General features: G+C 42.2%; 1 protein-coding gene and 1 long non-coding RNA gene across 26 annotated transcripts in view; one reads left to right on the top strand and one right to left on the bottom strand.

Annotated features, from left to right (window-relative positions):
- LOC124965633 (uncharacterized) lies at window positions 1-25,458 on the bottom strand. Of its 2 annotated transcripts, XR_007105213.1 has the most exons (4): window positions 25,287-25,458; window positions 19,160-19,223; window positions 11,845-12,319; window positions 1-80 (listed from the first exon to the last, which is right to left on the bottom strand). It is a non-coding gene; the product is annotated as an uncharacterized LOC124965633 (long non-coding RNA). The 2 variants fall into 2 exon arrangements; XR_007105212.1 differs by lacking the exons at window positions 19,160-19,223; window positions 25,287-25,458 and adding an exon at window positions 17,530-17,615.
- Window positions 1-27,099, top strand: part of Dlgap1 (DLG associated protein 1) — an 879,880-nt gene that overhangs the window by 725,803 nt on the left and 126,978 nt on the right. For 14 of the 24 annotated variants that reach the window (XM_047526690.1, XM_047526689.1, XM_047526695.1 and 11 more), the window contains one exon: window positions 20,450-20,479. The exons of the other annotated variants lie outside the window; for them this stretch is intronic. In XM_047526690.1, coding sequence (XP_047382646.1) covers window positions 20,450-20,479 — 30 coding nt within the window. The remainder of the gene's footprint in view (window positions 1-20,449; window positions 20,480-27,099) is intronic. 24 annotated transcript variants of the gene reach the window in all.

Raw genomic sequence — 27,099 nt, forward strand, 5'->3', positions numbered from 1 at the left:
CTCGACTGGCTTTATTTTGCTGGTTTAGAATCAGGCAACACTTCATTCCTTCAGTGTTTGAATTAGCAGAGCAGAGGAGGCTGAAAAAAGCAGACACAAAAAAATGGTCATTTCAAAATTACTTCCAAAGTTACTTTCTTGCTGATCGTAGTCGTGCACACCTGTAATCCCAGCAGCTCGAAGGGCTGAGGCAGGAGGGTCTCAAGTTCAAAGCCAGCCTCAGCAACTTAGCCAGGCCCCAAGCCACTTACCAAGACCCTGCCTCAAAATGAAAAATAAAAAGGTCTAGGGATGTGGCTCGTAGTTGAGCACTCCTGGGTTCAGTCCCCAGTACCAAAAAGAAGAAAACACAACAACAACCAAATTGGCCTGTTAGGGCTCTTGGGTTATCTCTGGATAACCAACTCAGTTTCAATAGGATAACAACTCAGTTCCACTTTGGTGATGTGGAACTCTAGCATGGGTGACTCCATTTTGATTTTTAGTCTCGTCTACAGGAACCTAGCACAGAAGTCGAATTCAAAATATTGGACTAGGCTGGGGATATATAGCTCAGTTGGTAGAGTGCTTGCCTTCCTGGGTTCAATCCCCAGCACCGCAAAAAAAAAAAAAAAAAAAAAAAAAAAAAAAAAAAATTGGACTTCCTTAATTTTTATCTAACACAGAAAGGCCACAGAGATTCTGTAACCTCAACCAAGACCCTTTGTGAGGAATGGCCATGCCTTTGTGACAAAGAGTTCCACAGCTATTGGAAGGAAACCTGGATGGCACTTCGTGTCCCTGTCCTACCTTTCTTCAAGGGCTCAAAGCACTCTCAAGCTCATAGGCTATTTTAGCAACCCACATAGTCTCTAATGTCTACTGCAAGTTTGTCACATAATGATCAATAAGGGACAGAACATGGGGTGATTGAGCTGTGGATGAGGGTCGGGGATGTGGCTCAGTGCAGAGAGCTTGCCTGCCTTTGTGAGACTCTGGCTTTAATCCCTGGTATAATAATAATAATAATAATAATAATAATAATAATAATAATAATAGATGCCCCAGCAAGCGCTCTTTCCTGGCGTTTCTACTTAGTCATTCTGGATAAGGTTTCACATGTTGCACACACACAAGCCAGTGCTGTGTTTTTCGGGAAATAAAACTTGGTATTCACTCTCAGCACAAAAAGAATGATAACACTGTCACACAAGCAGTGTCTGATTGCAGAGGGAAGCCAACCAGCACAGAATGATAATTAGAAGAGAACGGAGGTCGGCATGAGCTGCCGTAAAAGGTGAAGGTCCAGTGGAGGACAGTGAGAAAACCACATGGGGTGCAAAGATGTGGGGTCTTGCTGATCAAGAACACAGTTGAGTGCTGGGGCTGGGGCTCAGCAGTACAGCACCTGCCTAGCATGTGTGAGGGCCTGGGTTCCATCCCCAGCAGTTTAAAAGAAAATATCTGTGGGCCTTGGATAAATAAGATATGGACATAATTCTAAACAGGAGAAATAACCAAACAAATACACAGGAGGAGAGAAAGCCAGGATATGTTCAAACAAGAGCAAGTTACTGAATTTGGCAGTAGACAGTTAAAGAAAGACACACTAGGCTCATGGGCCTCCCAGATCAAAGCACTGACTGTTAGGCTGAGATTTTTTTTTAATACTGGGGGATGGAACCCAGGGGCACTTTAGCACTGAGCCACATCCCCAGACCTTTTTATTGTTTTATTTTGAGACAGGGTCTTCCTAAATTGCTGAGGCTAGATTAGCCTCAAATTTGCAATCCTCCTGCCTCAGCCTCCTAAATCTCTGAGATTTTAGCATGTGCCACGGCACATGGGTGGGCTGAGAATTTTGAATTGAATTCCTAGGAAACCCCTAAGGGATTTTAAACAAAGAAATATCTTCGGAAGTGCCCCTAGAAATCAATAGGTCATGAGTAATATGACAATAGATGTGGAGTGGGACTGGAGATGGAGTTCAGTGGTAGAGCACTTGGCTAGCAATGAGGCCATGGGTTCTATGCCCAGCACCGCAAAAACAAAAAATAGATGTAAGTGGTAATCTGGCAAGAGGACAGACAATTCCCTTGTTTTTGTTTGTTTGTTTGTTTGTTTGTTTTTGGTACTGGGGATTAACCCAGGGACACTTTACCTCTGAGCTACACACCCCAGCCCTTTTTATTTTTTATTTTGAGGCAGGGTCTCACTAAGTTGCTGAGGCTGACCTTCAAATGGTGATCCTCCAGCCTCAGCCTCCCAAGTCATTGGGATTAAAATTGTGCACCACCAAACCAGGCAGAGAATTCCCTTGTTGAAATGGCTAATTCTGAGGATCTGGGCCAGTTAGGACAAGAAATAAACCAGCAGAGCTGATTTGCTGCAGTAAAAAGAGGAAATATTCCAGCTCACAAATGGCAGGAGGGCAGATTCAGTAAAGAGGTGTTAAGGCCTAGGATAAAAGGCCTGTGGTCCAGGGGCACTTAGAGGTGGAAATGCTGATGTCTCAGGTCTGATTGGACTGGTGGTTGAGGAACTAGAACAGAGATAAAGATGGTCAAAGTGAAGGATCTCTGTGAAGCCACAGACATGAATGTTGAAATCTCAGAAAGTGGGATGGAAGAGTCGATGAAACAGGCCAAAGTCACTGTGGAAGACAATGTCCCGGAAATTAGTAGGTAGAGACAGAGGAAATGGTTCAGATGGATTTAGCCTGAACATGAGCGTCTGTAGGATGGTGGCAAGAGAAAAATGATCTCCAAATGGCAATGGGAAGGCAGTGTGTGGAGACACAGGAAGACCGGAAATGTTGATTTCATTCAGGGAGGGCACTTTGGTGATTGAGAACACAGGCAGAAGAAAGAATTTTCTGTGACTACCCTGTTGAATTTTGCAGTTTAAACCACATAAACATGATACCTCTAATCAACTAATAGATTTGTTTGATTATTGTTGTTGTTTTGTTTTCCCTTTGTTTGGGTACTGGGGATTGAACCCAGGGGTGCTTTACCATGAGCTACATCCCCAGCCCTTTCTAATTTGATTGATTTGTATTTTGAGACAATCTGACTAGGTTGCTTTAGGCCTCACTAAGTTGCTGAAGCTGGCCCTCCTTCTGCCTCAGTCTCCCAAATCACTGGGATTACAGGCGTGTACCACCACTGGCTGCCTGGTTCATTTGTTTGTTTTAATTATATTAATCTCAACATTTCTTCTCATGAAACGGTGAGGAAGTAGCCTTAAATTGCCAAGGGTTTGAGGGTAGTGTTGCTATCGAGAGAAGCAGAAGTTTGGAAGAGGGAGGTGCTCACGGTAGAAAGGGTTCCACAGACCCTGGAGCTAGCTCATACTGACCCAAAAAAGTTAATTGCGGCAATTTTAAGAATTTTTCCGGCTGGTTGATAGATTCAAGAAAAACCACGTGGTAGTATGGAAACTGGCAAATGTTACAGATCAGAAGTTGCTTCTCTCCTGTTCAGAGAGCCTATTGTTAGCTGAGCCCAGTGGCACACACCTGTTATCCCAGCGGCTCGGGAGGCTGAGGCAGGAGGATCACAAACCTCAGCAATTTAGTAAATCCCTAAGCAACTCAGTGAGACCCTGTCTCTAAATAAAATGCAAAATAGGACTGGGGATGTGGCTCAGTGGAACGGTGCCCCTGAGTCCAATCCCCAGTACCAAAAATAGAGAGAGAGCCTGTTGTTAAGCATTTGCCAGCACACCATGAATCCAGCAAGATAGAAAGTGCTGTTAGAGGGTAAGTGGCCATGTGGGTCATCCGTAGGTGGGAACAGGCAGCATGGTGGAGACAGCTGGAGTAGAAGGAATTGAGCAAAGATAACGGGAGGGAGGGCAATAAGTCACCAGGTTAAACTGCAGTCTTTTAGTAACGGGAGATCTGATTTATTTTCCCCAAGTTCCTATAGAAATGCTGGTATTCTGGACTAAGCCTCTATAAGATTTTCCTTCTTTCTGTTCATGGCTTGTAGCCTGGAAATTCAGGCAAAGACAGGTGGCGTTCTTTACAGCAGATTTTCTCATCAGTGTTTTAAGTGGGGGGGGGGGGGAGTACTTAAGATTCCTTTTGCATATAGTTGTTCAGTTGACTGGGCATTAGATAATGTATAGGACTCATTATTTTCCTTTTAATTCCTTCATTCTTGTGATCTTCTCCTTATAATTTCCAAATTTTGGGACATAGACATAGGTATCTTCAATGATAGTCTCAGCTTTCCCTTGCTAAAATCTTCAACCAAAAATACATCTTGGGTTGAATACAAGTAAAATAGATTAAAAGCCAGGTTACTGTTTTTGAGGTGGAGACTTTTAAGGATTAATCAGAATCAGCTATCCACTGGGCGTAGTGGCACACATCTATAATCCCAATGACTCTGGAGGCTGAAGCAGGAGGATATCAATTTCAAAGCAGCCTCAGCAACTTAGTGAGGCCCTGTCTCAAAATAAAAAATAAAAAAGGCTGGAGATGTAGCTCAGTGGTTAAGCACCCCTGGGTTTAATCCCCAGTACAAAAAAATTTTTAAAGAGAACTAATTATTCTTGGTAGCATTTATTTTTAATTAAAACATACGCACACTCAAACTGTATGTTAATCGAGCCAACATCTTTTGCAACCAGTATTGAATTTCAATACATACTATATTCTCACCAGCACTGACAAGAGCTGTGAAAGGAAATAATGTGAATAACCTCTGTCCCCAAAGAACCTGGAATGGAGGAGACATTTCTCCTACAGATGAAGAATTCAGTCCACAGTCAGAGTCCCAAGTTTTACTCCAAACTCTTCCCCCTAAAGCTGTGTAATCACAAAGATGATACTTAAGCTCACTGAGTTCCAGTTTTCTCATATGTAATCATACTGTGGGGTTGAAATGAGATAATGCATATGAAACAGCTAACCTAGCACCTGCTACTTGGTGGTGCTCAGTGCTGATGGGTGGGGATAATAACGGTAGTGGACTCGTTGGTGATAGTGGAGGAAGGGATTGTGGAGATGGTGGAGGTGATGGTGATTGATGATGGAGGTGAAGATGGTGGAAATGATGGAGGTAGAGATGCTGAAGATGGTGGGGGTGGTGGAGGTGGTGGTGATTGATGAGGAGGTAGAGATGGTAGAAGTTGTGGTGATGGTGGAGGAGGAGAAGGTAGAGGTGAAAGAGGTAGTGGTGATATGGAGGTGAGAATGGAAGTAGGAGAGGTGGCGAAAGTGGTGGTGGTTGTGGTGATGGTGGCAATTTTAACAGTAGGGATCATCTTCTTCTAATGTGCACTAATAATAGTTTTTATAATAGCGGTTTACTAAAATCAATCCTTGTTTAAGAGTAGCCCATCAACAGGTGGTTTCTATCAATCAGTTCTTCTAAAGAGCACCAGTTTATGATAATCAATGGGAGCGATGTTCTAGTAGAATTCACAGGTCACTAAGGACAACAAAAATATAAATCAAGAATACAGCGAGGGCCACACTAGAGATGTGTAAAGCAGTAAAGGTAGAGGGATGGATCTACTCGTGCCTCGCGAAGATTGGGAGGCTTTCTCAGTCAAAGCCAGTGAGTTAAACCCAGAAAGTGAAAAGATACAGTTCTCAAGGGAAATTGGGAATGAGTTTCTCAGGCACATGCAGAGAAATGGAGACACAGTCTGTGAAGGAAAGAGAGAAGCCAAAGTATAGGGGTACATGGAGGAAGCAATGGAAGACAAGGTTGAATCCAGCTGAAGCCTTGCACACTGTCCTTGGGCAGTATGGAGCCTAGAAACCTAATTTTAGGTAAGGAAGAAGTGTGTATGCTAGAAAAGTCATTCTTATGGAAAATTGGTTAAAGAGGGAAGAGACTGAAACAGAAAGACCAGTTGGAATCCAATTGAGGGGGTTGTGCAAAAGGAGACAAGATAAAGACTTGCTGCAGTCAGGGGACTGGGGACAGAGAGAAGAGAACAGGGGTGAGAATCCACCAGGGGAACTGGTGAGGGAGGAGGAAGTTCAGGGGAAGGCCTGGGCTTGGAGGAGCTGCTTGCTGCTGCTCTGCCGGCCCTGATGTGCGAGAGGAGCTGGCCATGCTAAGACTGAGCAGAGAAACAGAGGGAACACAGTGACCTCAAAGGACCACAAAATAAGAGCCAGGGCTTAGCAGTGAGTGGTTGCTAAAATCTTAGACACTCCCTGGAATGATCTGTTTCTCATTAGCTTTTCAGGAAAAGAAATGTAGAAGTCAGTGAGCAAACTTCCGGGTGCACCCACACAGCACCCTAATCAAAGCTCCAGTGGCTGGTGACCAGCATGTTCTATGGAGGTCATGTTTCCTCCCATTTAAAAAAAAACACCTGGAAAAATCCAGCGTCTTTATAACTCATTTTCAATGACAAAGAGACAGAATATTCTCTTCCCAAAGTACTTTTCCTAACATCGCCCTTCTCCTCTTAACAATGCTTTTGTTTTTTCTAAACAAAAATCTCACCGTAGAAAATTCTGAAGGAAAAAAATAACATAAAATAACAAGAATTATACAGGACTTTGTTGGCAAAGGAGAGGATTTCACTTCCAGTCATTTCTGGGTTTCAGCACAGAGATTATATGATCTTAGCTTTTAGAGATTATTTTCATTGCTCTGCTGGGAATATAGGAGGGTAAGGATAAAAGCATTCGTGATTATTTCTTTAAAATAGATTCTAAAATGGAATCAAGACTATCTTCATCAAGACTATATTTGTTTAGGTTCTCTTACACCCCTCAGTTGGGCATGAGTACATTTGAGGGGGAAATCTGTTTACAAAGCTCTGTGGTGTACAAATTCAAAATCTGTTTTCTAGGGCTAGAGAATAGCTCAGAGATAGAGTGCTTGCCTAGCATGGGTGAGGCCCTGGGTTGCATCCCCAGCAAGCATTGCAAAAAAGAAGAAATAAAGAAATAAAAAAGAATAATCTGTTTCCTTTCTTTATAAAAATAACTTGCTCTATCTCAGACTTAAATCACTTTCTGTGGCATGGTGATCATTTCTACTCAAGTTCTGCTGTGAAGCAGGAAAGTATGAGTTGCCAATTTAAGAGTCAGGTGGAATTAGGAGTTCCTTTCCTTATTTAACAAGTGTTATTGAACACTGTGTTAGTCAGCTTCCCATTACTGTAACAAATACCTGAGATAAAGAAAGTTAAAAAGAGGAAAGGTTTATGTTGGCTCACAGTTTGGGAGGTTTCAGTTCAAGAGCAATGAGCCCCATGACTTTGGGCCTGTGATGAAGCAGCACATCATGGCAGCAGCACATGATAGAGCAAACTGCTCACCTCACAGCCAGGACACAAGAAAACAGAGGAGGGAGAGGGGCTGGAAACCCAATACCCCTGTCAAGTGCATGTCCCCAGTGACCTAAACCCTCCCACTAAGCCCTACCTCTTAACCTGTCTACCACCTCCTAATAGGGCCACAGACCAGGCTCCAAGCCTTTACCACATGAGCCTTTGGGAGACATGTATTCAAACTATAGCAAGTACCTGCTGTGTGCCAGGCTCCTAAGGACACATGGATGATACTGATCCAGCCTTGGCCCTGACTTCACAGAGCAGATAATCAGAAACTTTTTGGTAGTATTTATGTGCACCATGTTTATCCTTGTTACAAGTGCTATGAAGAGAACTAGGGGTGTGGGGATCCTAGGGAAAACATAACAGAGGCTACTAAATGGTTTCAATCAAGAATTCAGCAGGGCTGGGTGCAGTTGGGCACACCTGTAATCCCAGCAACTCAGGAGGCTGAGGGAGGAGGATCACCAGTTCAAAGCCAGCCTCAGCAACTTAACAAGGCCCTAAGCAACTCAGTGAGACCCTGTCTCTAAATCAAATACAAAAAAGGGCTGAGAATGTGGCTCAGTGGTTAAGAACCCCTGGGTTCAATCCCTGATACCAAAAAATAAAAATAAAAAATAAAGAGTTTAGCAGTGTCTCAGATGTTCTGGTTCAGGTAAACTAAAAACTGGCAGGTTGACCTTAATCTCAGTGTGCTTCATTATGGAAAAATTAATGTTAGGCAATTTATGGGCACATTTATAAAGTACATTTTACTTACATTACAGTTGTCAAATATGAACCTCAGGGTATGGTTCACAAGCATGTTACATTTAGAGACACTGGAATAGAAATTATTTAGAATTTTCTCATAAATATTCTACTATAGTGCGCTTAATTACGCCTGTAGAGAACACACCCTTGCATCTTCTCTCTAGGCTTGGAGAATGACAATCACCATTCTTGCAAATCAATTACCAAATAAAAATCTCAACCCCTAAGATGAATTCATTTCTGCAGCATGGATATTGCAATCAGGTAAAGATTTAGTTGACGACTACCAAAAAAGAATTGGGAGAATTCGTGGGAGGAAAAAAAAATCATGTGAGAAACAGCTGTCCAGGAAGTTAATGATTGCCGGCTTTGCTTGGAAGGCAGTGGAATTTGCAGGATGCAGGAGTGTGCTCTGCCAGTCCCAAATAGCTCATTAATACTTGTACATCTTTTGAAATTACATTCGAAGGCCCAATTTTCTCTTCTAAGTTTCTTCTTGGAAAAAAGTCTATGCTTCCAGGCTCCCCTGGGATGTATAATTTTGCACCGTTGTTAGTGGTTATAGGCACCGTTTGTCTCCAGTCATCCACTCATACCATTCTGTATAAGTCTGAATGTGCCTCGCACATGTTTAAAAACGCATCACCAGTTACACTTCAAAAGACAGAAGCTAGTTAAAAGATCCCACTTTGATCGTCTTATTCTAACAATAAAAATTACTAGCTTTTTAAAAATAGTATACATTTGTTCCATCCCCATATAGGCAGAATTTTAAAGATGCAGTATCACATAAGAAAAGCATCTAGAAGGGTTGCAACCCTGAAGCTCATCTCTATTGTCTTCTCTTAAGGACTGCGAGTATACAATATAGTGAATATTTACTTTTATTTAACAAACACTTATCTAATGCTTCCCTTTGTCAAGCATTGTTCAAAGATGCTCTGCAAAGAGCAACGCATTGAATATTCTGTTCCTGATTTCTGTGGACTCGTTTGTCTAGCTGCTTACACTGAGAACATTCTGGAGAAAGGAGCTAAGCTGGTTCTGAGCACCTGGGCAGATCTGTAACTGGGGGGTTCAGTGTTTGGCCAAGGGCACAGAGGAAATCATCAGGGAGGAAAAACTTTTCCTCAATCCTCTTAGGTTCTGGGTTGGGAAGTGCAAATTGACCTTCAAAAGACAGATTCATAAGAGGAAAAAAAAAAACATTTTAATCAGGTACATATGAGAGTTCACAGAAAACTATGACTCAAGAAGGGACTTACGATTTGAGGTTTCATATTATCTTAAGAAGGAAAGGGGAGAACATTTAAGAGAAAGCAAATTACTTTAATAAAAGTAGGAGAATAGGTGGGAGATATGATAGTTTTGTCACAGTGTCTGTTTGGGTGTGCTGCCTACTTCTCTGCAGGTAAGAGTCAGTCTTCCCTGGTTGCAGAAACTCTAGGAGAGGGGATGGATGAAAATTGGCTTCTTTGAGAGGCTCTGCTTTTAAGCAGATAAAGAAATTTTTTTAAAAAAGTTTTTTTAAACTTGTCAAATGTATTCAGTACTCAGTTCAAAATATTATCACAGTGGCATATTTAGGACTGCTTCAGAAGATACAGGGCCACAAGCTGAGCACCATGGCATGCCTGTAATCCCAGCAACTCAGGAGGCAGAGGTAGAGGATTGCAAGTTTGAGAGAGAGAAAGCAGGACCAGGGAAGACCGCCCTTGACCTCCACTCCTAGTGGACACGCAGGCTCTGACCTGCTCTTAGAGGGGAGCTCTGCCCTGGAATGGGGGAGAAATGAACCTTCTCGGGCCCCACACACTCCAGAGGTTCAGTCACACTGACCTAAAAGTGTCAGAGCCAGGCGTGGTGGCATGTGCTTGGAATCCCAGCAGCTCAGGAGGCTGAGGCAGGAGGATCATAAGTTCAAAACCAGCCTCAGCATCTTAGCAAGGCCCTCAGAAACTCAGCAAGACCCTGTCTCAAAATAAAATATAAAAAAGGGACTGGGGATGTGGGTCAGTGGTTAAGCGTCCCTGAGTTCAATCCCCAGTACCCCCAACAAAAAAATAAATAAATAATAAATAAATAAAAGTAAACAAGTGTTAGAGAGGTCCTTGATTCTGCATTTGCACTGAGACCAGTCCCAGGGACAAGACCAACACTGGGGAAACCCCAGTACCTGGGACGTTCCTTTGAGTGTGGGGGTTTTAGTAATGCCTCATAGAGCAGACTTTAGTAGGAGCCTGGCTCTTCCAGTGGTTGAGTTTATTTGTTCGTTTGCTTTTCTGCAGTTCTAGGGACTGAACCCATGGTCTCCCACAGGCTCGTCATGCACTCTGCCACTAAGCTGCTCCCCAAGCCCCTTTCAGAATTAAAAAAAAATCTCCTTTAGTGGGAAACCTTCACAGCCCCCCTCATGAACCAGTGTTTATAGAGCATTCACTAGCCCCCAGATGTACATGTTACTAGTATTCTCCTCATTTTGAAAGTAGAGAAAGGTTAAATAACTTTGCCAAGGTCACATGAAAACTAGATGGCACAATCACTGTACCTATTTATTCAGTTTGGCTCCAGATTTCAAGCTCTTAACCATGAATTGTGCCTAGACTATGCTAGCCTTCTCCTTGAGGCTTTTTATTTTAACCAAGTGAAAACATAACAAATGACTTCAAGAAATTTCTATCAATAGTATTGATGAAATGCTGGGGATGAAGCTCAGTGGTAGAGTGCACAAGGCCCTGGGCTTGACCCCCAACACCTCAAAATAGGACAACATCGTAACTTAAAACATGGTCTTGCTGATAATATCAACCTCCTGACCCACCCTAAAGCAATAGATTCTTCTGATTTAGTTATTTCTTCCCTCCTGAGATGACATCCAGGTCAGAATAACTCTGTACTCATGATACATAGGTGAGTCTGACTCGATTCAGATTCGGTCCCTTAGGAAACTCCCCAGACCATCATGTTTCTTTTCTTTCTTTCTTTCTTTCTTTTTTTTTTTTTTTTTTTTTTTTGTACTGGGTATTGAACCTAGGGAGAGGTCAACCACTGAGCCACATCTCCAGTCCTTTTCCAAATATTTTATTTAGAGACAGGGTCTCGCTGGGTTACTTAGGGCCTCACTAAATTGCTGAGGTTGCTTTGAACTGACCATCCTCCTGCCTCAGCCTCCCTAGCTGCTGGGATTACTGGCATGCACCACCACACGGAGCTTGCGTTTCATTTTTATTGTCACCCAGCTCAGAGTCCAAGGTCCCTGTCCATCTGCAACAGAACCTGTAGTAACATCGTTAACATGACTTGATGCTTACTCCTAGAAATATCTGTCCAAAAGAAATTTGTAATCTCACCAAACAAACATACTTACCATCTCACTGGAGTAGAGGTTCATTTTGTGAAGTAATGGAAGTTAAAATTAAATAACTTCATAGACCCCCTAATTGTTACAGACAGATAGATTCTAATTTTAAGATATTGCAACCATTTTCCAAAAAAAACTGGATGGACACAGGTGCCTGCACAGTGTCAGTGGGCTCAGAACCCTGTGAGTCCCATCAAAGGACCACATTCTCTTGCCACCAGCCCTAGTGGCTAATTGCTATTAATCATGAAGTATATTCTATCCTTTTTGTAAAGAGCATTGTTGCATTTTTATATGTGAACAAGAAATAACAAATTTTTATTCGGCACATATTGTCTGCCAGGCAGTACCTAATCACATTGGATACGAAAAGAAATCACTCTTGTGTTTCCACCAGAGATAAATGCTAAGACAGAGAGAAGCAATATTACCTAGGATGCACCATTGCTAAGAAGTAGGAAAGGCTTTTCAGCCCATGAGATGCTTGAGCTGGTTCTGAAAAATGGGTAGGTGTGTTGCAGCCTCTTCCATGACCATCCTGTATTAAAACTTGGCAGACTAAAATCTGATCAATATCTTTTCAGAATTACTTGATCATCCCAGGATATTCTGCTGAGGGTAGAGAAAGGTCTCTTCATTTAAAAACTTCATTCCATGTCTTTATCAAACCAAGTCTGGGTTTGACATTTAAAACTATATTCTTCAATCCAATACTATCAGACAGGTTATCTATGGGATAAAACCGGAAGCTACATCCTTACTCAGCTTTGGGTTCAGTGGGTGATGGTGCAATGGCAGCATACTGACACCAGGGGGCGATACAGTTTTACCGAAGAATCACAGGGACCTTGACTAAGAACATCCTCGGTATCCTGGTGCAAAGGTGAAATTCATAATTTAAAAATTCTGCAAAGGAAAAAGAAATGTTTATAAAGTCTTTCTTCGAAAGTTTCCTGACTTGCCATCAGAATTGCCTTTCGGCAGTTGTGCACAGCTGGAATTTTTGCAAAATCATTTGCAAAAGATTCACTTTTTTGTTTTCCTTAAAACAGCTGCCTGATCTTTCCAGGCCTCTGTCTTGCAAATGGTCGTACTTAACCACCCCAGCTGGCCAAAATCACATTTTTAGGACTCCTATGTTGCGTCCTTTGCCCAACCCGTGGGGCTTTCTTCCCTCCATGCACATGCAGGGCTTCCAGCTGCCCTTGTGGCGGCTGCTGCTGGAGCTCCAGTCAAGGTAATTCCAGTCGGGGCCTGCGTTTTGTTTCCTGCTTGGCAGCGGCCAGGTGTCTACCCTCCCTTAACCCCCAGGGATGAGAGATCAAAGGTGTACCTACATCTGCCTCCTGCCCAGCTCTTTAATCTGTTACATGTTCAAAAGGGACAAATGTGGTATTGTGTACTCATAGAGGGAGGACAAATCAAAGGTGGAAATGGGCTTGATCTCAGAGTGTGAGCATACTGAATTGATGTGGAATATGTCTATCTGCACAGCGGCCCTGTCACTGTGGTAGATGAAATACTCTTTTCTTCAACTGGAGGCCTACCAAACCCATTTAATGAACTATTGCTATTGTACACAGACCCATTTGAAGACTACCATAGAAAATAACAAGTAGCTGGCTGTGTAACACAGAGGTAGTACTTGCCTAGCATGTGTGAGGCACTATATATTACGCACAAGGTCCTAGATTCAATCTCCAGTACTGCAAAAGAAATAAATAAGTAAATATGAAAATATAAGGACACTGACAAGAGACTTGGGCTTATTTCACTAACAAGGGGGGGGGGAGTGACAAATTATTAAGCAGAGCAGAAAAAAATGTTAAGGAAACCTCTTTCCAGTGGAACTTTTATTTTCCCTATCTTCAGGACTGAGTAGAGGACTACATTTTTAAATAGAAGGAATGCAGATTAGGTGATGGTAAGTGCAGGGTTTACCTGACTCTCAGGACCCTGTTTTGCTACAGTTCTATCTTCTAGTATTAAAGAATAGAAACCAGTTCATGATCTAAAAATTCAAAACTTCAATTTAGAAATAGTGTAAGCAATTTGAGCCTTTTTTTTTTTTTTTGGTACTGGTACTGGTACTGGGGCCTTTAATCACTGATCCACGTCCCCACCCCTTTTTGTATTTTATTTAGAGATTTAGAGACAGGGTTTCACTGAGTTGCTTAGGGCCTCACTAAGTTGCTGAGGCTGGCTTTGAACTTGTGATCTTCCTGCCCCTGGTATTACAGGCATGCACCACCACACCCAACCTCATGATTTTTTTTATTTTTAAGACTCTCAGGAAAGCCCCCAGATTTCCCTCCAAGATGTAAATGTGAGCAAGTGTCAAGTGCTTTTTTTTCTCTATGCATTCCTGGGCAGCACATCCCCAGGGGCTCTCTCATGCTTCCTATTCTTCCAGGGTCACAAAAACACAAGAACATGAGGGCCTCCAAAGACAACAGCAAAACAGAAATAAGGGCCTAATAGTAAATCCCACTGTCTCCCCAGTTACAATGGCTAGGAGTGTTTACAGTGTGAGAGACAAGTGGCAGGTTGTTAATGGCTCCGGTGAGAAGGGATTCTTATCAGCTGCATCAAATATTTCATTCATCCACTTAACAAATATTTATCCAGCACTTACTATGTCCAGACATTGTGCCAAATTCAGGAATTCAGCAAGGATCAAAGAGAGTCTGACTCTCTGTTCTGGGGAGTTTACAATCTAGACGTGGAGACAGGCGTGAATCAAATAATCAGAGATGATAGTTCCGAGGCAATTTGTGGGAGAACGAACTGTAAAGAAGGAAGTAGTCTAGAGGCCCACAGAGAACTCCCCTGAGAAATCCTCACTACGAGCTGAAGGATCAATGAAGAAGGGTGAGAGAAGGTGCAGGTCAACACTAAGAACTGAAAGGGGGTGTGCCTGGAGCACCAAAAACTAAGGCATGAGTTACGTGAAGTCAGAATATTTAGGCCCAGTTGACCTTTTTATTTATTTATTTAGGTCCTGGAGATTGAACCCAGGGGTGCTTTACCACTGAGCCACATCCCCAGCCCTCTTTATTTTTTATTTAGAGACAGGGTCTCACTAAGCTGCTTAGAGCCTTGCTGAGTGGCTAAGGCTGACCTCAAACTTGTGATCCTCCTGCCTCAGCTTCCTGAGTCACTGTGATTACAGGTGTGCACCACCAAGTGAAGTGACTCTTTTATTTATCTGATACTTACTACCATTACCTCAAAGTTGTAGCAGCTTAAAAGCAACCATTTTGGGTAGTTCAGTGGTAAAGTTCTTGCCTTGCATGCACGAAGCCCTGGTTTTGATCCCCAGCACTTGCCTAGCGTGTTCAAGGTCTTGGACTTGATCACTAGCATCACCAAAAAACAACAGTAAATAAAAACTATGAGTGTATTAGGTGTTTTTCAGTTTTCCCTATGACTACAGGTGACAACGCTGCCTAATTTCTTGCCACTCCATCAAAAGGTTGCCTTTCCTCCAGTTTCCAATGACAGTATTCTCCCTAGCCTCACGGCCTCCACCAATCGTCTCCTCGTGACCTTTATAGCTCGGGCTCTCTGCCTCGCCTAGGCTTGCTGTTCTCTTCAGCATCATCTCATGGCCTCTGCGTCACTGAGTCACAGGACTTCTACCCTCCCCTAGACAGGAAGCAAGAGCTGTCATTACTTGAAGGCTGGGCCCAGAACTGGGAGAGTGTCATGCCCTCTGTATTCTGAAGGTCACAAAGCCTGCTGGTTTCAAGGGGAGGGGACATAGTCTCCACCTCTCCATGGGAAGAATGTGGAAGAATTTATGGCTGTTTTTGTTCTGCTTTAGTTGACATCCTGAAGAGCTTTGCAGGTTACATTAGGCCTGAAGAACAATGAAAAGTCACTTAAAAGTTCTAAAGGGTGGGGAACATCCCCTGACCTTTCCAATAGGTCACTAGAAGGGCAGTAAGGAAATAAATTAGAAGGATATTAAAAACTGAACAGTGCTTTTTGAGATCTTCTTTCTATCTGTACCTCATCATAGAGATTCCTGGAAACATTGTTAAAATGATTTGGCCCAGGATGATAACAGTAAAAAACAAGAGAACTGCAGATTCTATCCATAGTTGTACATAACATTGATTAGCTAATATTTCTTGATATTCATTTAGAACACAATCTCACTTCCAAATAGCCAATGAAAGGCCTTGGCAACATTTCTTACATTGCATTTCGGAAAGAGCTAAATGTCTACTGCAGTTTACATATGTAACCTCCATATGTTGATTTTTACTAACCCCCATAGAGACCAGCCTCTGAGTGCTGGTTATGGTGCCACACACCTCCATTCCAATTCGAGCAGCCCAGCAGGCTAAGGCAGAAGGATCACGTGTTCAAAGCCAGCCTCAGCAACTTAGTGAGGCCCTAAGAAACTCAGCAAGAATTTGTCTCTAAATAAAAAGTAAAAAGGGCTGGGAATGTGGCTCAGTGATTAAGCATCCCTGGATTCAATCCCTGGTACTCAAAAAGAAAAAGAAAGACCAGCCTTTGAGTAGAAAGACAGCGGTCATTACAGTGAGATTCAAGCACTCTGTTCAGTAGGATGCACAATTCCAATAGCACATTTGAAGTATGTGTGATGATGGTCAGTTCTTCATTCAGTAACAGGAAATTAGGTCCCTACTCTCACTCTGCTTGTATTCTAATGAGGAAGACAGTTGTAAAGTAGGAACCAAATGCTGAATAGATGACATCCTTACAGAGGTAACTGCCACTAAAAGACCAAGAGACAGGGTAAAGAGTAATCTCTGGGGCTGCTCTAAATATGGTAATCAAGAAGGACTCTGAGGACCTAGCATTTGAAGTCAAGTCTGAATGAAGAGAAAGAGCTGATTATAGGAAGATTCTACAGGTTTGGGGAGAACATTTAAACTGAAAGGAGCCATAGATACCCTAGCTGGGGGCAGAAAGGATCTAGCATTGCAAAGCACAGAGGGACCATGTGGCTAAAGCATCATGTGAGATGAAGTAAATTAGTACAGGAATAGGTAGTGTAAGTGCAAAAGCACTGGAAGCAGACCTCAACGAATTTAGAGAAGCCTTTATTCCTTCGCAGACTCGGGCACCATTGGGACCCATTTTCCGGATGGGGGAAATGGCCCTCAGTTACAGAGGAGATTTTGGTTTTATAGAGTGCAAAGATGTAATCACTGGGAGCTATGTATGTGCTGTTTTGACTGTCAGGGGCTAGTTGAACACGTTAAAACTTTAATTTAGGAGGGTAGTTGTAAAAAGGTCGAAACTTGTTGTCTGGGGTGATAAGAGTCCAGATCCCAGGATGAGTACTCAAATCTTGCCCATTGGAATTTGTTGTGCTTCTGTTTAGGACTAATTAGCCACGGGGGAAGGTCATAGTTTAGGGTCCAGCATTCAGTATCCACCCTTTCCCCCAGGGCCCATTATTCCTTGGCTAGTTTACCCTTCTGTCTTCTGAACTGCACTTCTCTCCATTTTTCTTTGGGGGCTATGTTGCAGGAATATTATTTTCCATAATCCTTCAAGTAGGAACATGTCATGTAGGACCTCCTTGACCAGGGTTAGAAATTTGCTCAGTATTGCCGGGCATGGCGTCGCACACCTGTAACCTCAGCAACTCAGGAGGCTGAGGCAGGAAGATCGTGAGTTCAAAGCCAGCCTCAGTAACTTATGGAGGCCCTAAGCAACTTAACAAGTTGCTATCTCAAAATAAAAAATAAAAAGGGCTGGAGATGTGGCTTAGTGGTTGAGTACCCTTGGGTTCAGTCCCCAGTACCAAAAAAAAAAAAAAAAAAGATATAAAGAAATTTGCTCAGTATTTCAACAACAGTGGGATGGCATTAGAGGGTCTTAGCCCTAGACATTCACATTTTAGCATAAATTATTTTAACCTAATCTTTCTCCTTTGAATTATTTTAGATCGATTTAAATTAACCAGTGGTAGAACACTTGCCTAGCATGTGAGAGGCCCTGGGTTCAATCCCCAGCACAGAAAGAAAGGAAGGATGGAAGAATGGAAGGAGGGAAGGAAACATTAAGCAAAAATAGTGGGAAAGAGGTCAGAATAATTTTGGAAATGGAGAACTGTGCAGAAAACATACCTGGCTAGCAATTGCTTCTGACTTGGAGGAAGATGATGGACAAAAGGTACACAAAGTACTGCAAGGTCAAGGATTTTGCCTTATTTGTAACAGTCTGCCACTGAGGCTTGTTTTAAAACAGACCTGTTTTTTCCCTCTTCTCCCTCTACCAAATTAGCAAGTGAATTGCGACTCCCCTCCCGCTCCACTCAGGGCACACCTGGAATGCAGCCTTCAAATCACCTCTTTAAAAACCCTCTGTTCCGCCTGATGGGCAGAATCACAGCCTCTGGGTCAGGAGTCCCCTGTGTTCCTCCTTTGCAGGCAAAGCAATAAAACTTCTTTTTCCTTTTTCTCAAAACTTTGTCTTCATTATTGAATTGGTATCGGGGACATAGTCGGAGCTTATTGAACATATTGAAGATATCAAGTTCTGGAAAGAACAATTAAGTTCCTTTATTCTTTTATCGTTTTTGTTTTTTCCAAATACTTCAGCCAACTGTGAAGACTTCGGTGAGGTGGTTGATAGGACTATTGTATGTGTATGTATATATATTTATATTATGTATGTATGTTATGGTTTATCCTTAATTACAGGCAATGTCAACGTCAGTCACTCACCAGACGATGTCTGTTTTGTGTCCTAGAAGTCAGCAGTACTATGTGTAGCTTTTAAACATCAACATCAATCACATCTTAAACATTACAAATCTTTAAGGTAATCACATTTTAATACAAAAGATATCTTCTCCCATCACTCTATAATTGCTTATAATTAGCTCTATAACTAGATTTAGCTAATTTTAGATTTTTACTATAACAAAATTAGTTTGCAACATAAAGACCCACGCTATTATGAAGAAACATTTGATTTGGGTTAAAAAAATTAAAATGTCCATATAAAGTTAATGAATCATCAATGCTTCTATTAAAATAATGATTACAATGAGAGTTCTAGAATCAGACTATTGTTTGCTTTTTAACTTAACCTTTGTGTTCCTAACTCAATGAATGCATTATCGGGCTTTCCTCCACCACTACCCCCAACCCCTATAAGAATTCACGTAGATGTCCCTGCACAGAGCCCATTTCTACACACCAATGAGAGTATACTGTTTATTTGAGAGACAAGGTTAATACACAAAATCATGATTATACACATAAATGGTTGTACAAAAATATGAATATGGTTATTTCATGGTTATACACAAAAATGAATATGACTATAAGCCTCGGTGGCCCAGGAGGCTGAGGCAAGAGGATGGAAAGTTCAAAGCCATTCTCAACAACTCAGTGAGACCCTACAACTTAGCAAGACCCTGTCTCAAAATAAAACATAAAAAGGGGGGGCTAGGGATGTGACTCAACAGGTAAGGACCCCTGGGTTTAATCCCTAGTACCAAAACAAAAAAGTATGTAATAACAATAAATTTATTGGGAAAAGACAAGATTGGGATACAACTGCATATATGATTTTAGCCAATTATGGTTTGAATTGTTGACTACTTGATGGAAAATCAACAAAAGAATTTTCTGAAAATCAGTTGCTAGATAGAACTTTCCCTAAAGAATACTGTACATTTCATTGTTATTTGTAGATTATGTGCTATGCATATTTTACATTAGGAAAATTTATAATCAACATACATACACAGAGGGGCATACTCTTTCCTCTGGGAAGTCCCTTGTTAGACATTAACCAGGCAGCAACAGTTCTGCAAGAAAAATGAGGTTCAGCAGGTAAATTAAAAGCAGCTTTTTTGGAATGTCATAATGAACAGCAAGTTTGCCTTTCTGTGAACATAATCTGTTAAAATCAGTGCATATTCTTGCTGATTCTAATTTAGTTTAGTGGTGTTAAAACGTTTTGTTGCCATCTAAATTAGAAACTCCTCCAACTAGAAAGAATCAGAATTTCAACCAAATGATACCATAGACATTTTTACTGAGCCCAAATAATCATGACTATGGCAGAGAAACTAGAGAATATTTTATATTTATGGCTATGACTTACAAAAAGTGCTTTTTCAATAAAATTATTGAACCAACTCTAATTGACGTTAGTTTTGTATTTTCACCTTTAAATTCATTGACAAGGCACATGACGGTCAAGTCAAGGGTAATATACACTTGCTTCATGAACAACTTGGCCTGCTCAGGTAGCCTGTTCACTATCTAATCTGCAGGGAGCCAAAAGTTGAACCCATCCAACCAAAAACTGACTTCTAACCCAACCAACCCAGAGAAGGAAGTTTCAAGATTGTGCCATAGTTTTTAGCCACCTGATATGTATTTCAACACAAACTCTGTCTCAGTGTGCACCGATAATCTCTCTACCCAGTGTTAAACAGGAAGTATCGGACTCTGGTGTCCTACTGTGTGGACTTTTATTGATCCATAACTCTGCATAATTTATACACAGAAATAGTCAAGGCCTGTGTCTCATCCACAAACACACCAAATCCCTTATTCAATGAAAAATCCCTTCAAATGGTTTTAGTAGGACAATGAAGACACCCATGTGGTCTTACCAAGAAGAAAAAAAAAAAATTTTCATTTGTAAAGTAGGTATTTGTTCAGTTAAGATCTCAAGTCAGGTGCGGTGGCACAACACCTGTAATCCCAGGGGTTCGGGAGGCTGAAGCAGGAGGATCGCAGATTCAAAGCCAGCTTCAACAACTTAGTGATGTCCTAAGCAACTTAGTGATTCCCTGTCTCAAAACATAGAGGAAAAAAAAAAAAGTGGGGGTGGGTGGCTGTAGATGTGGCTTGGAAGTTAAGCCCTCCTGGGTTTAATTCCTGGTACCAAAAAGAAAAAAAAAAAAAATTCTCAAAATGCCAGTGAAAAATCCAGATGTGAAGTATGTGTGTGTCATGCGAAGAGTGAAGAAAAAGCAATTTGGGTCCATTATATAACTGCCGCTTTTTGTTTTTATTCAAGGTGTCATAAAACTGAGTTCTGCAGTTGAAGGTATGTTTTGACAACCACAAAATCGATAATGTTTTGCTTCAAGGTTGCACAGCGTGGCCTGTAGCTAGCAAGCTTCCGTGGCAGTGGTGTTTGATGCCATGTTCAAATTGCCAACTGTCGCCATTCCATCTGTGTTTCTCCTTGTTCTGGTCATGTTATGCCATGGTCTCTTGGCCCTCCAAGTGGCGTTAACACTGTCCTGAGAGGGTTGGTGGCATTTCGAGAGCACCTATGTCTATTTGTATTCTCTTGTGTGATTGCCTCAGATCCAGAGCTCCTCAGGGACACCCTGGCTCTCCTGTGGCCTTACTGGAAGCTGGATGTAGAGTTATGTCAGGAAGTTTTGCCCTGGCCCTCGCAGCCAGGCCTTGTCTAGGAAAGTCCAGGCCCTTTATTCCCACGTCACAGACGTATTCCTCAGAAAGTATGTGGGCAAGAAAAGTTGTTAAGGCTTCCCAACAAGAAAACTAGATAGTGAGGGCATTTGCTAATCTCAGGACTGGTTCTTCCGGACAGCTGTCCACAAGACGTGAGCACCAATGTTAGTTGGTGAGAGGCAGGTCCCTTTAGGGATGCATTGGAGAAGCTGAGAAGGAAAAAGGATTTCAAGAAAGCAGGCAACTGACCACACTGAGTCATTTTGCTGAGTCATCTCCAAAACTGGTAAAAATATCTCGGTATCTGAAATGATTAATTGGTTATTGGAATAAAATTGATCTTCTTCCCCTCCTAGGGGCTTTATAACCAGAAAGGTAGAAAATGTATAATTTCCTTTTTTCGTGAGTTTCTGTGTTTGTTTTGGCATATGCGCGCTTGTGTGTATGTGTGTGTGTGTGTGTGTGTGTGTGTTCTCCTTTATCCGGAGCGTGTTGCGCATGCTTCAGGGGTGTCTTCGTCCTTGCTTAATTGGGGCAGGCTGCTTGGAAGAGGTGGGGGGCTAGGCAAGTTTTCCAACTTGAAGGAGATGTGCCTTGATGAATGGGCAGTGCATGGAAATGGGGAGTGGAAAAATTGCAAAGCCAATGACTGAACTCAAGCCAAGGGATTCGAAGTGCTGGAGTTTGAAGGTTGGAAGAGAAGAGCTTGGTGATGTATTCATGGAACGCACAAATCCAAAGTGGAGTACCATCACAGCCGACAAACTCAAGTTGCAAAGGCAGTATTTTCACATTCATTGCAGAAAATAACTGCTGCTCTAGACTTAAAAAAAAAAAAGAGGACTGGGGTGTCACAGCACATGCTTAGCCCATGAGAGTCTCTGGGTTCCACCCCTTGCACACACAAAAAAAAGGAGGAGGAGGTACAGATAGTGGTATTTCAGGGTAGAGAGAGATGAGGAAAATGAGGTTGCTTCAAGTAGAGAGTAGTTGTTTCTGCTAGGCCAAGCAGAAATTCAAGTTCTCTCTACACAGTAAAAATGGAATTTTATTGAAAGACTTCTATCCTCTGCCTAATAGAAGAGTCATGGAAACCAAGCAGGAGCAAGAGAGTGACCTTGCCCGCAGAAACTCCCAGTGGCAACGTCAGTTAATTATCTGTAGAATTACAGATAACAGTTGGTCCACCCTGGGCCGTTTTAATGTTTTATCAAGGAATGGCTTTGAAGTTGTAGCTTTACATTGCCTGCTTGGATTAAGCACAGTATTCCACTTGCAACAAAAGAAGATAGAAACAAAACCATTTTTTTTTTTTTAAACACAACTTAGTGAGACCTGTCTCAAAGTAAAAAATGTAAAAAGGACTGGGGATGTGGCTCAATGGTTAAGTGCCCCTCGGTTCAATCCCTGGTACCTAAATAAATAAATAAGTAAAAAGTCAGAAAGCCAAAAGGACATTAGAATGAGGAAAAATGAAAGCAGAGAGCAACATGACTTCCCGGGGCCTGTCCCGAAGCCTCTGGCTGCCTCCCTGTTGACCTTCTCCAAGTCCCTGAGGATTTAAAGAAAGAGTCCTCGGTTAGTAGAGGTCAGTGCAACTTTGCTGCTTAAGCATCTTTTTGGCAGCTTATTGGCTGAGGGTGTCAAAGCTTGAAGGCTCAGGAGCATGCTGTGTTGTACTGTGTTAGAATATGTGTGCCCCAGGGTGGTTTGGGGGTGTAGTTTGGGAGATGGAGTGTGTGCATTCATTCAGTGCATGCATTTTCAGTGCTTCTAGAATGTGAGGCTCTGGCAAGCATGCTCAGTGGAATGTGTGTCTAGCACTATTTCTGGATGAGCAATCAAACCTCAGACAGTAGTCCTTGTGACTGCTGAGCTAATTACTGTACTTACTCTATTCCTGTGTTACTCTGTTATATACTCTTATGTCTGTGGAAGGCAGCTTCCTGATTCTTTGATCATGTCAAGGAGCATGCACATTCATGGAAGGCAGCCATTGCCAAAAAATGAAACTTCTTTACTTGAAAAATTACTGTTCTGGATTATTCTAGAACTCTGAAAATAGCAGTCAAGTTTTAGGTAGGTTTTCTTTTCTTTAAAAGAAAAAACAAAACTGTGGAAGTCAAAAGAGAAAAGTCAACAAAGATTCCACTTGGTATTTCCTCTGGAGATTTTGTCAAGTAGTTTGGTATCTTCCCTCTCTCTAAAGCAGGGGTGCCTCCTTCAGCATCTGTCATCTTCATTCAGCATAATGAAAATGCCACATTAATGGTAAGGTTAAAAGTGAGATGTCATTTGAAAGGCTTAAAACTGTACTTCAACAAAAACACACAACAGGGTTCAATTATTTTGCAATGAAGACATTTGAAAAGGAAATAAATTAATCATTAATTGTTATCTATTATATTTTATAATAATATGTATTATATATTATATTGTTTTTCATGTTGTTATTTTGAAAAAAATAACTGCAAAGTGTTATCATGAATACTGATTAATTCTCACCTCTAATTTTAGATTGATAGTTCCAAACTCTGAGAAAATTGGGATAAGAGAGGAACATGCAGACAGTAATTTGGGGAAGAGGGGAGATAGCTGGAACAATGACATGGAGAGAAGAAACATGCATGGAAAGAATTCCAGAATAGAATCTTTAAAGTATTCCTCTTAAAAGGGTTTTTCTCTCTTAAAACTGGAGCAGAGAGAAGGTGGCAGGGTGGGTGGGGGCGCATACTTCCACAAGCAGAACCAGAGGACCACTTTATCAAGGAGGGAAGAGAACTCAGGTGAGGCCTGAGTCAGAACTGCTCTGACATCCCACAGGCAGCCATTTCTTCCAGGGAGCGAGGGAGGGAGGTCCAGCCCCCAGAGCTCTTTGTCCAATCAGTGGGGGGCGCGCAGACTTCCGGTAAGTGTGGTGCATTCTGGGAGACGGCGGCCGATCGGGACCAGATGGGAAGCCCGGGTGGGAGGCTGGTACCAGCCCCTGCCGCTTGTATGGGGTGTGTTGTGTGCTGAGGCTCCCCTCGAAGGCAAACGGTTGAGGCCTTGTCGGTGGGAATCCCAAACTCCAAAATGACATCAAATTATTTTAAAGCCTTTGAGAAAATGAAGTTTGACTCCCCGAGAAAAGCCCCAGTTCCTTAAAAATAGGAACAGATAAGCCGAGCACAGTGGCGCAGGTCTGTCATCCCAGCAGCTTAGGAGGCTGAGGCAGGAGGATCATGAGTTCAAAGCCAGCCTTCACCTTAGCGAGGTCCTAAGCAACTCAGTGAGACCCTGGCTCAAAATAAAAATAAAAAGGGCTGGGGCTGGGGCTCAGTGGCTTAGTGCCCCTGGGTTCAATCCCTGGTACCAAAATAAAACAAACACAGATGAGCCTCAGGAAATGGAATGGATGACATGACTCTCTCCAAGCCTCTTCTCTCCTTCGCTTTCACCTTGCCTAAAGATGCAGGGGACTTGAGTCAGGCAGTCAAAGAAGCTCATGAGAGCTACCTGTGTCCATGAATGAACAGTGTCAATTTTATAAACCTCCCCTAGAGATGTGGAAGTTCTCTTCCTTTTTCTTACTTATTCCATTCTATTTAGATATTTTTTAATGACCTTATTGGTCCTTATTGGCTCCTGGGTTACAATCCCCATCAGAGGAGGGAACTTTGGACAACTGTCATATCCAAAGTGGTGCTTTCTATGGCTTCATGGTCCCTGATGCACCAAAGGGAAAGATTCCTCAAGTATAAATGAAACAGCCGGATGTGGTGGTGCACGACTATAATCCCAGGAGCTCTGGAGACCAAGGCAGGAGGATCACAAGTTCAAGACCAGCCTCAGCAACTTAGTGAGGCCCTTAGCAACACAGACCCTGTCTCAAAATAAAAAATAAAAAGGTCTGGAGATGGGTAACAAAAACAAAAAATTCTATTTTCCATAAAATGACATGCAGTGTATCTAGAAGATTAAGTTAACATTTTTAAAATATTATGACCAAATATTTGATGTCATTTCTTCCATAGATAAATTTTGCTCTTGTTATCATGTCCACCCCGCGCCCCCAGCAAAACCATCTGCTTAGCGTGTCAGGATAAACTGTGGTAAATCCATATAGCTAATGGGCCTACTTCTAGTGGTAAATTTAGAATGAAGTTTTGACATTTTTACTACGGAAAATCAAAACATCTTTACAAACCTTCAAGCCGGAGAGCTGACAGAGATAGGGTAGGGCGTTTCCCAGGAAGGAATTCCTCCCTTCCACCCAAGTGAAAGGCAGTAGTGTCGGGAACATAAAAAGGAACATTGTGGAAACTGAAAACAAGACTCAAGAAACTTGTTTCTGGAAAGAAACCCAGATCTCCCGCTTATAAGGGCAACCTGAAAGCTGCAACACAAAACAAATAAATGCTTCCTGAGTGTATCTGTACAGAACTTACTTTTGGTAATACTTTGGAGGTGTAGCTCAGTGGTAGAGCACTTGTTCAGCATGCATGAGGCCCTGGATTCCATTCCCAGTACTGAAAAAATAAATAAATAATTGAATAGTAACATCCCTGGAAGCACTGAGAATTTATCAGATACAGTCATCCCTCAGTATCTATTCTAGGATTCCCATGGATACTAAAATCCTGGATACTCAAGTCCCTGATATAAATGACATGGTGTTTGCATAAAACCTCTACATATCTTTCTGTATACTTCATCTCTACATTACTTATAATACCCAATATGATGTAAATGCTATGTAAATAGTTTCCTATAGTATTTTTGGGGGAGTAATGACAAGAAAAAAATCTACATATTCAATATATTTGTGTGTGTGTGTGTGTGTGTGTGTGCTCTGAGAATTGACCCCAGGGCCTTGTGCGTGTGAGGCAAGCACTCTACCAACTGAGCTACATGTTCAATATAGATACAATTAAAAATATACACATTTTTGCTGGCCAAGGTGGTTCACAGCTGTAATCCCAGTGACTCTGGAGGCTGAGGCAGGAGGATCACAAGTTCGAAGCCAACTTCTGCAATTTAGTAAGGTCCTAAGTAATTCAAGAGACCCTATCGCTAAATAAAATACAAAAAAGGGACTGGGCATGTGGCTCAGTGGGTAAGCACCCCTGGGTTCAATCCCAGTGCTCATTTTTTTTCAATCTACCATTCACTGAATCCACAGATGTGGATCCTGAGGATATGGAGGGTCCACTGTATTTCTAAGACTAGGACCATCCTGAAATGGCAAAGATGGAGCGGTGTCTCCCAGAGGCAGGAGAAAGATGGGTGGAAGGAACAATTCCAAGGTCCTACTCGTTTGTAGTCTCTCGACAATGCCCTCCCCTGCAGATAGAGTTGACCTTGGATGGCCATTGCCAGCCTTTCACCACTCTCTCCCAGTTTGGTTTGGTTTTGTTTTGTTTAAAATTTCTCTTTTCCTGTTCTTGCCTGGATCTCTGTAGAAAGCACTCCCCTGCGAGGCCTGCAGACAATAGAAAACCAGTCATGGACTGGATGGGTTTGGCAAGTAGCTGCTCTTTGCTTCAGCATCCTCGCCCATGAAATAGAGTCATCTGTGTCTCAGGGCAGCTGTAAGACTGACCACAGTGTGTGGAATGCAGCAGGTGCCCACAAAGCTCTTTCTCCACCTGTCCCCTTTCTCTGCTAAACTCCTGGCCCTGTTCCCTCTTTCCAGTGTCCAGAAATCTAGCAAACAAATGATGGGTCCTACTGGATTATATTGTAGCATCCTGCAGACATTTCTTTTGGGCAGAGCCATAGACAAGCTTAGCCAGCCTGAACTCTAGCTTTTCTCCCTTGAAAGAACTTAAGAGGTCCTGAAACAGCAGCTCATGTGGAATAGAATTTCTGGTCACCTTGGTAATCACTGCATCTTTGTGGAGAGAGAAGCGACTGCCCTGGGAGCCAGGCACCAGCCCAGTTTAGTGTTCAGATCGGATGAATTTGTCTTCCTCCCAGGAGATTGGAAGAGAGGACGGGTTTTCAGGATAGTGCAACAAAGTGCTAAAGAATGATCTCGCTAGGGCTGGGGAGATAGCTCAGTTGGTTGAGTGCTTGCCTCACAAGCACAAGGCCCTGAGTTCGATCCCCAACACCGCAAAAAAAAAAAAAAAAAAAAAAAAAAAAAAAAAAAAAATGATCTCGCTGACACTAACAATGTTTCATTAAAAAGTAGTTTATACTTCCACAGTGGTCCTGAGCATGACATCTGTCACTACGCCCCTCATCAAGAAAATGGAA

The sequence above is a fragment of the Sciurus carolinensis genome, chromosome 15 (assembly GCF_902686445.1).
Source record: "Sciurus carolinensis chromosome 15, mSciCar1.2, whole genome shotgun sequence".
Classification (NCBI taxonomy): domain Eukaryota; kingdom Metazoa; phylum Chordata; class Mammalia; order Rodentia; family Sciuridae; genus Sciurus; species Sciurus carolinensis.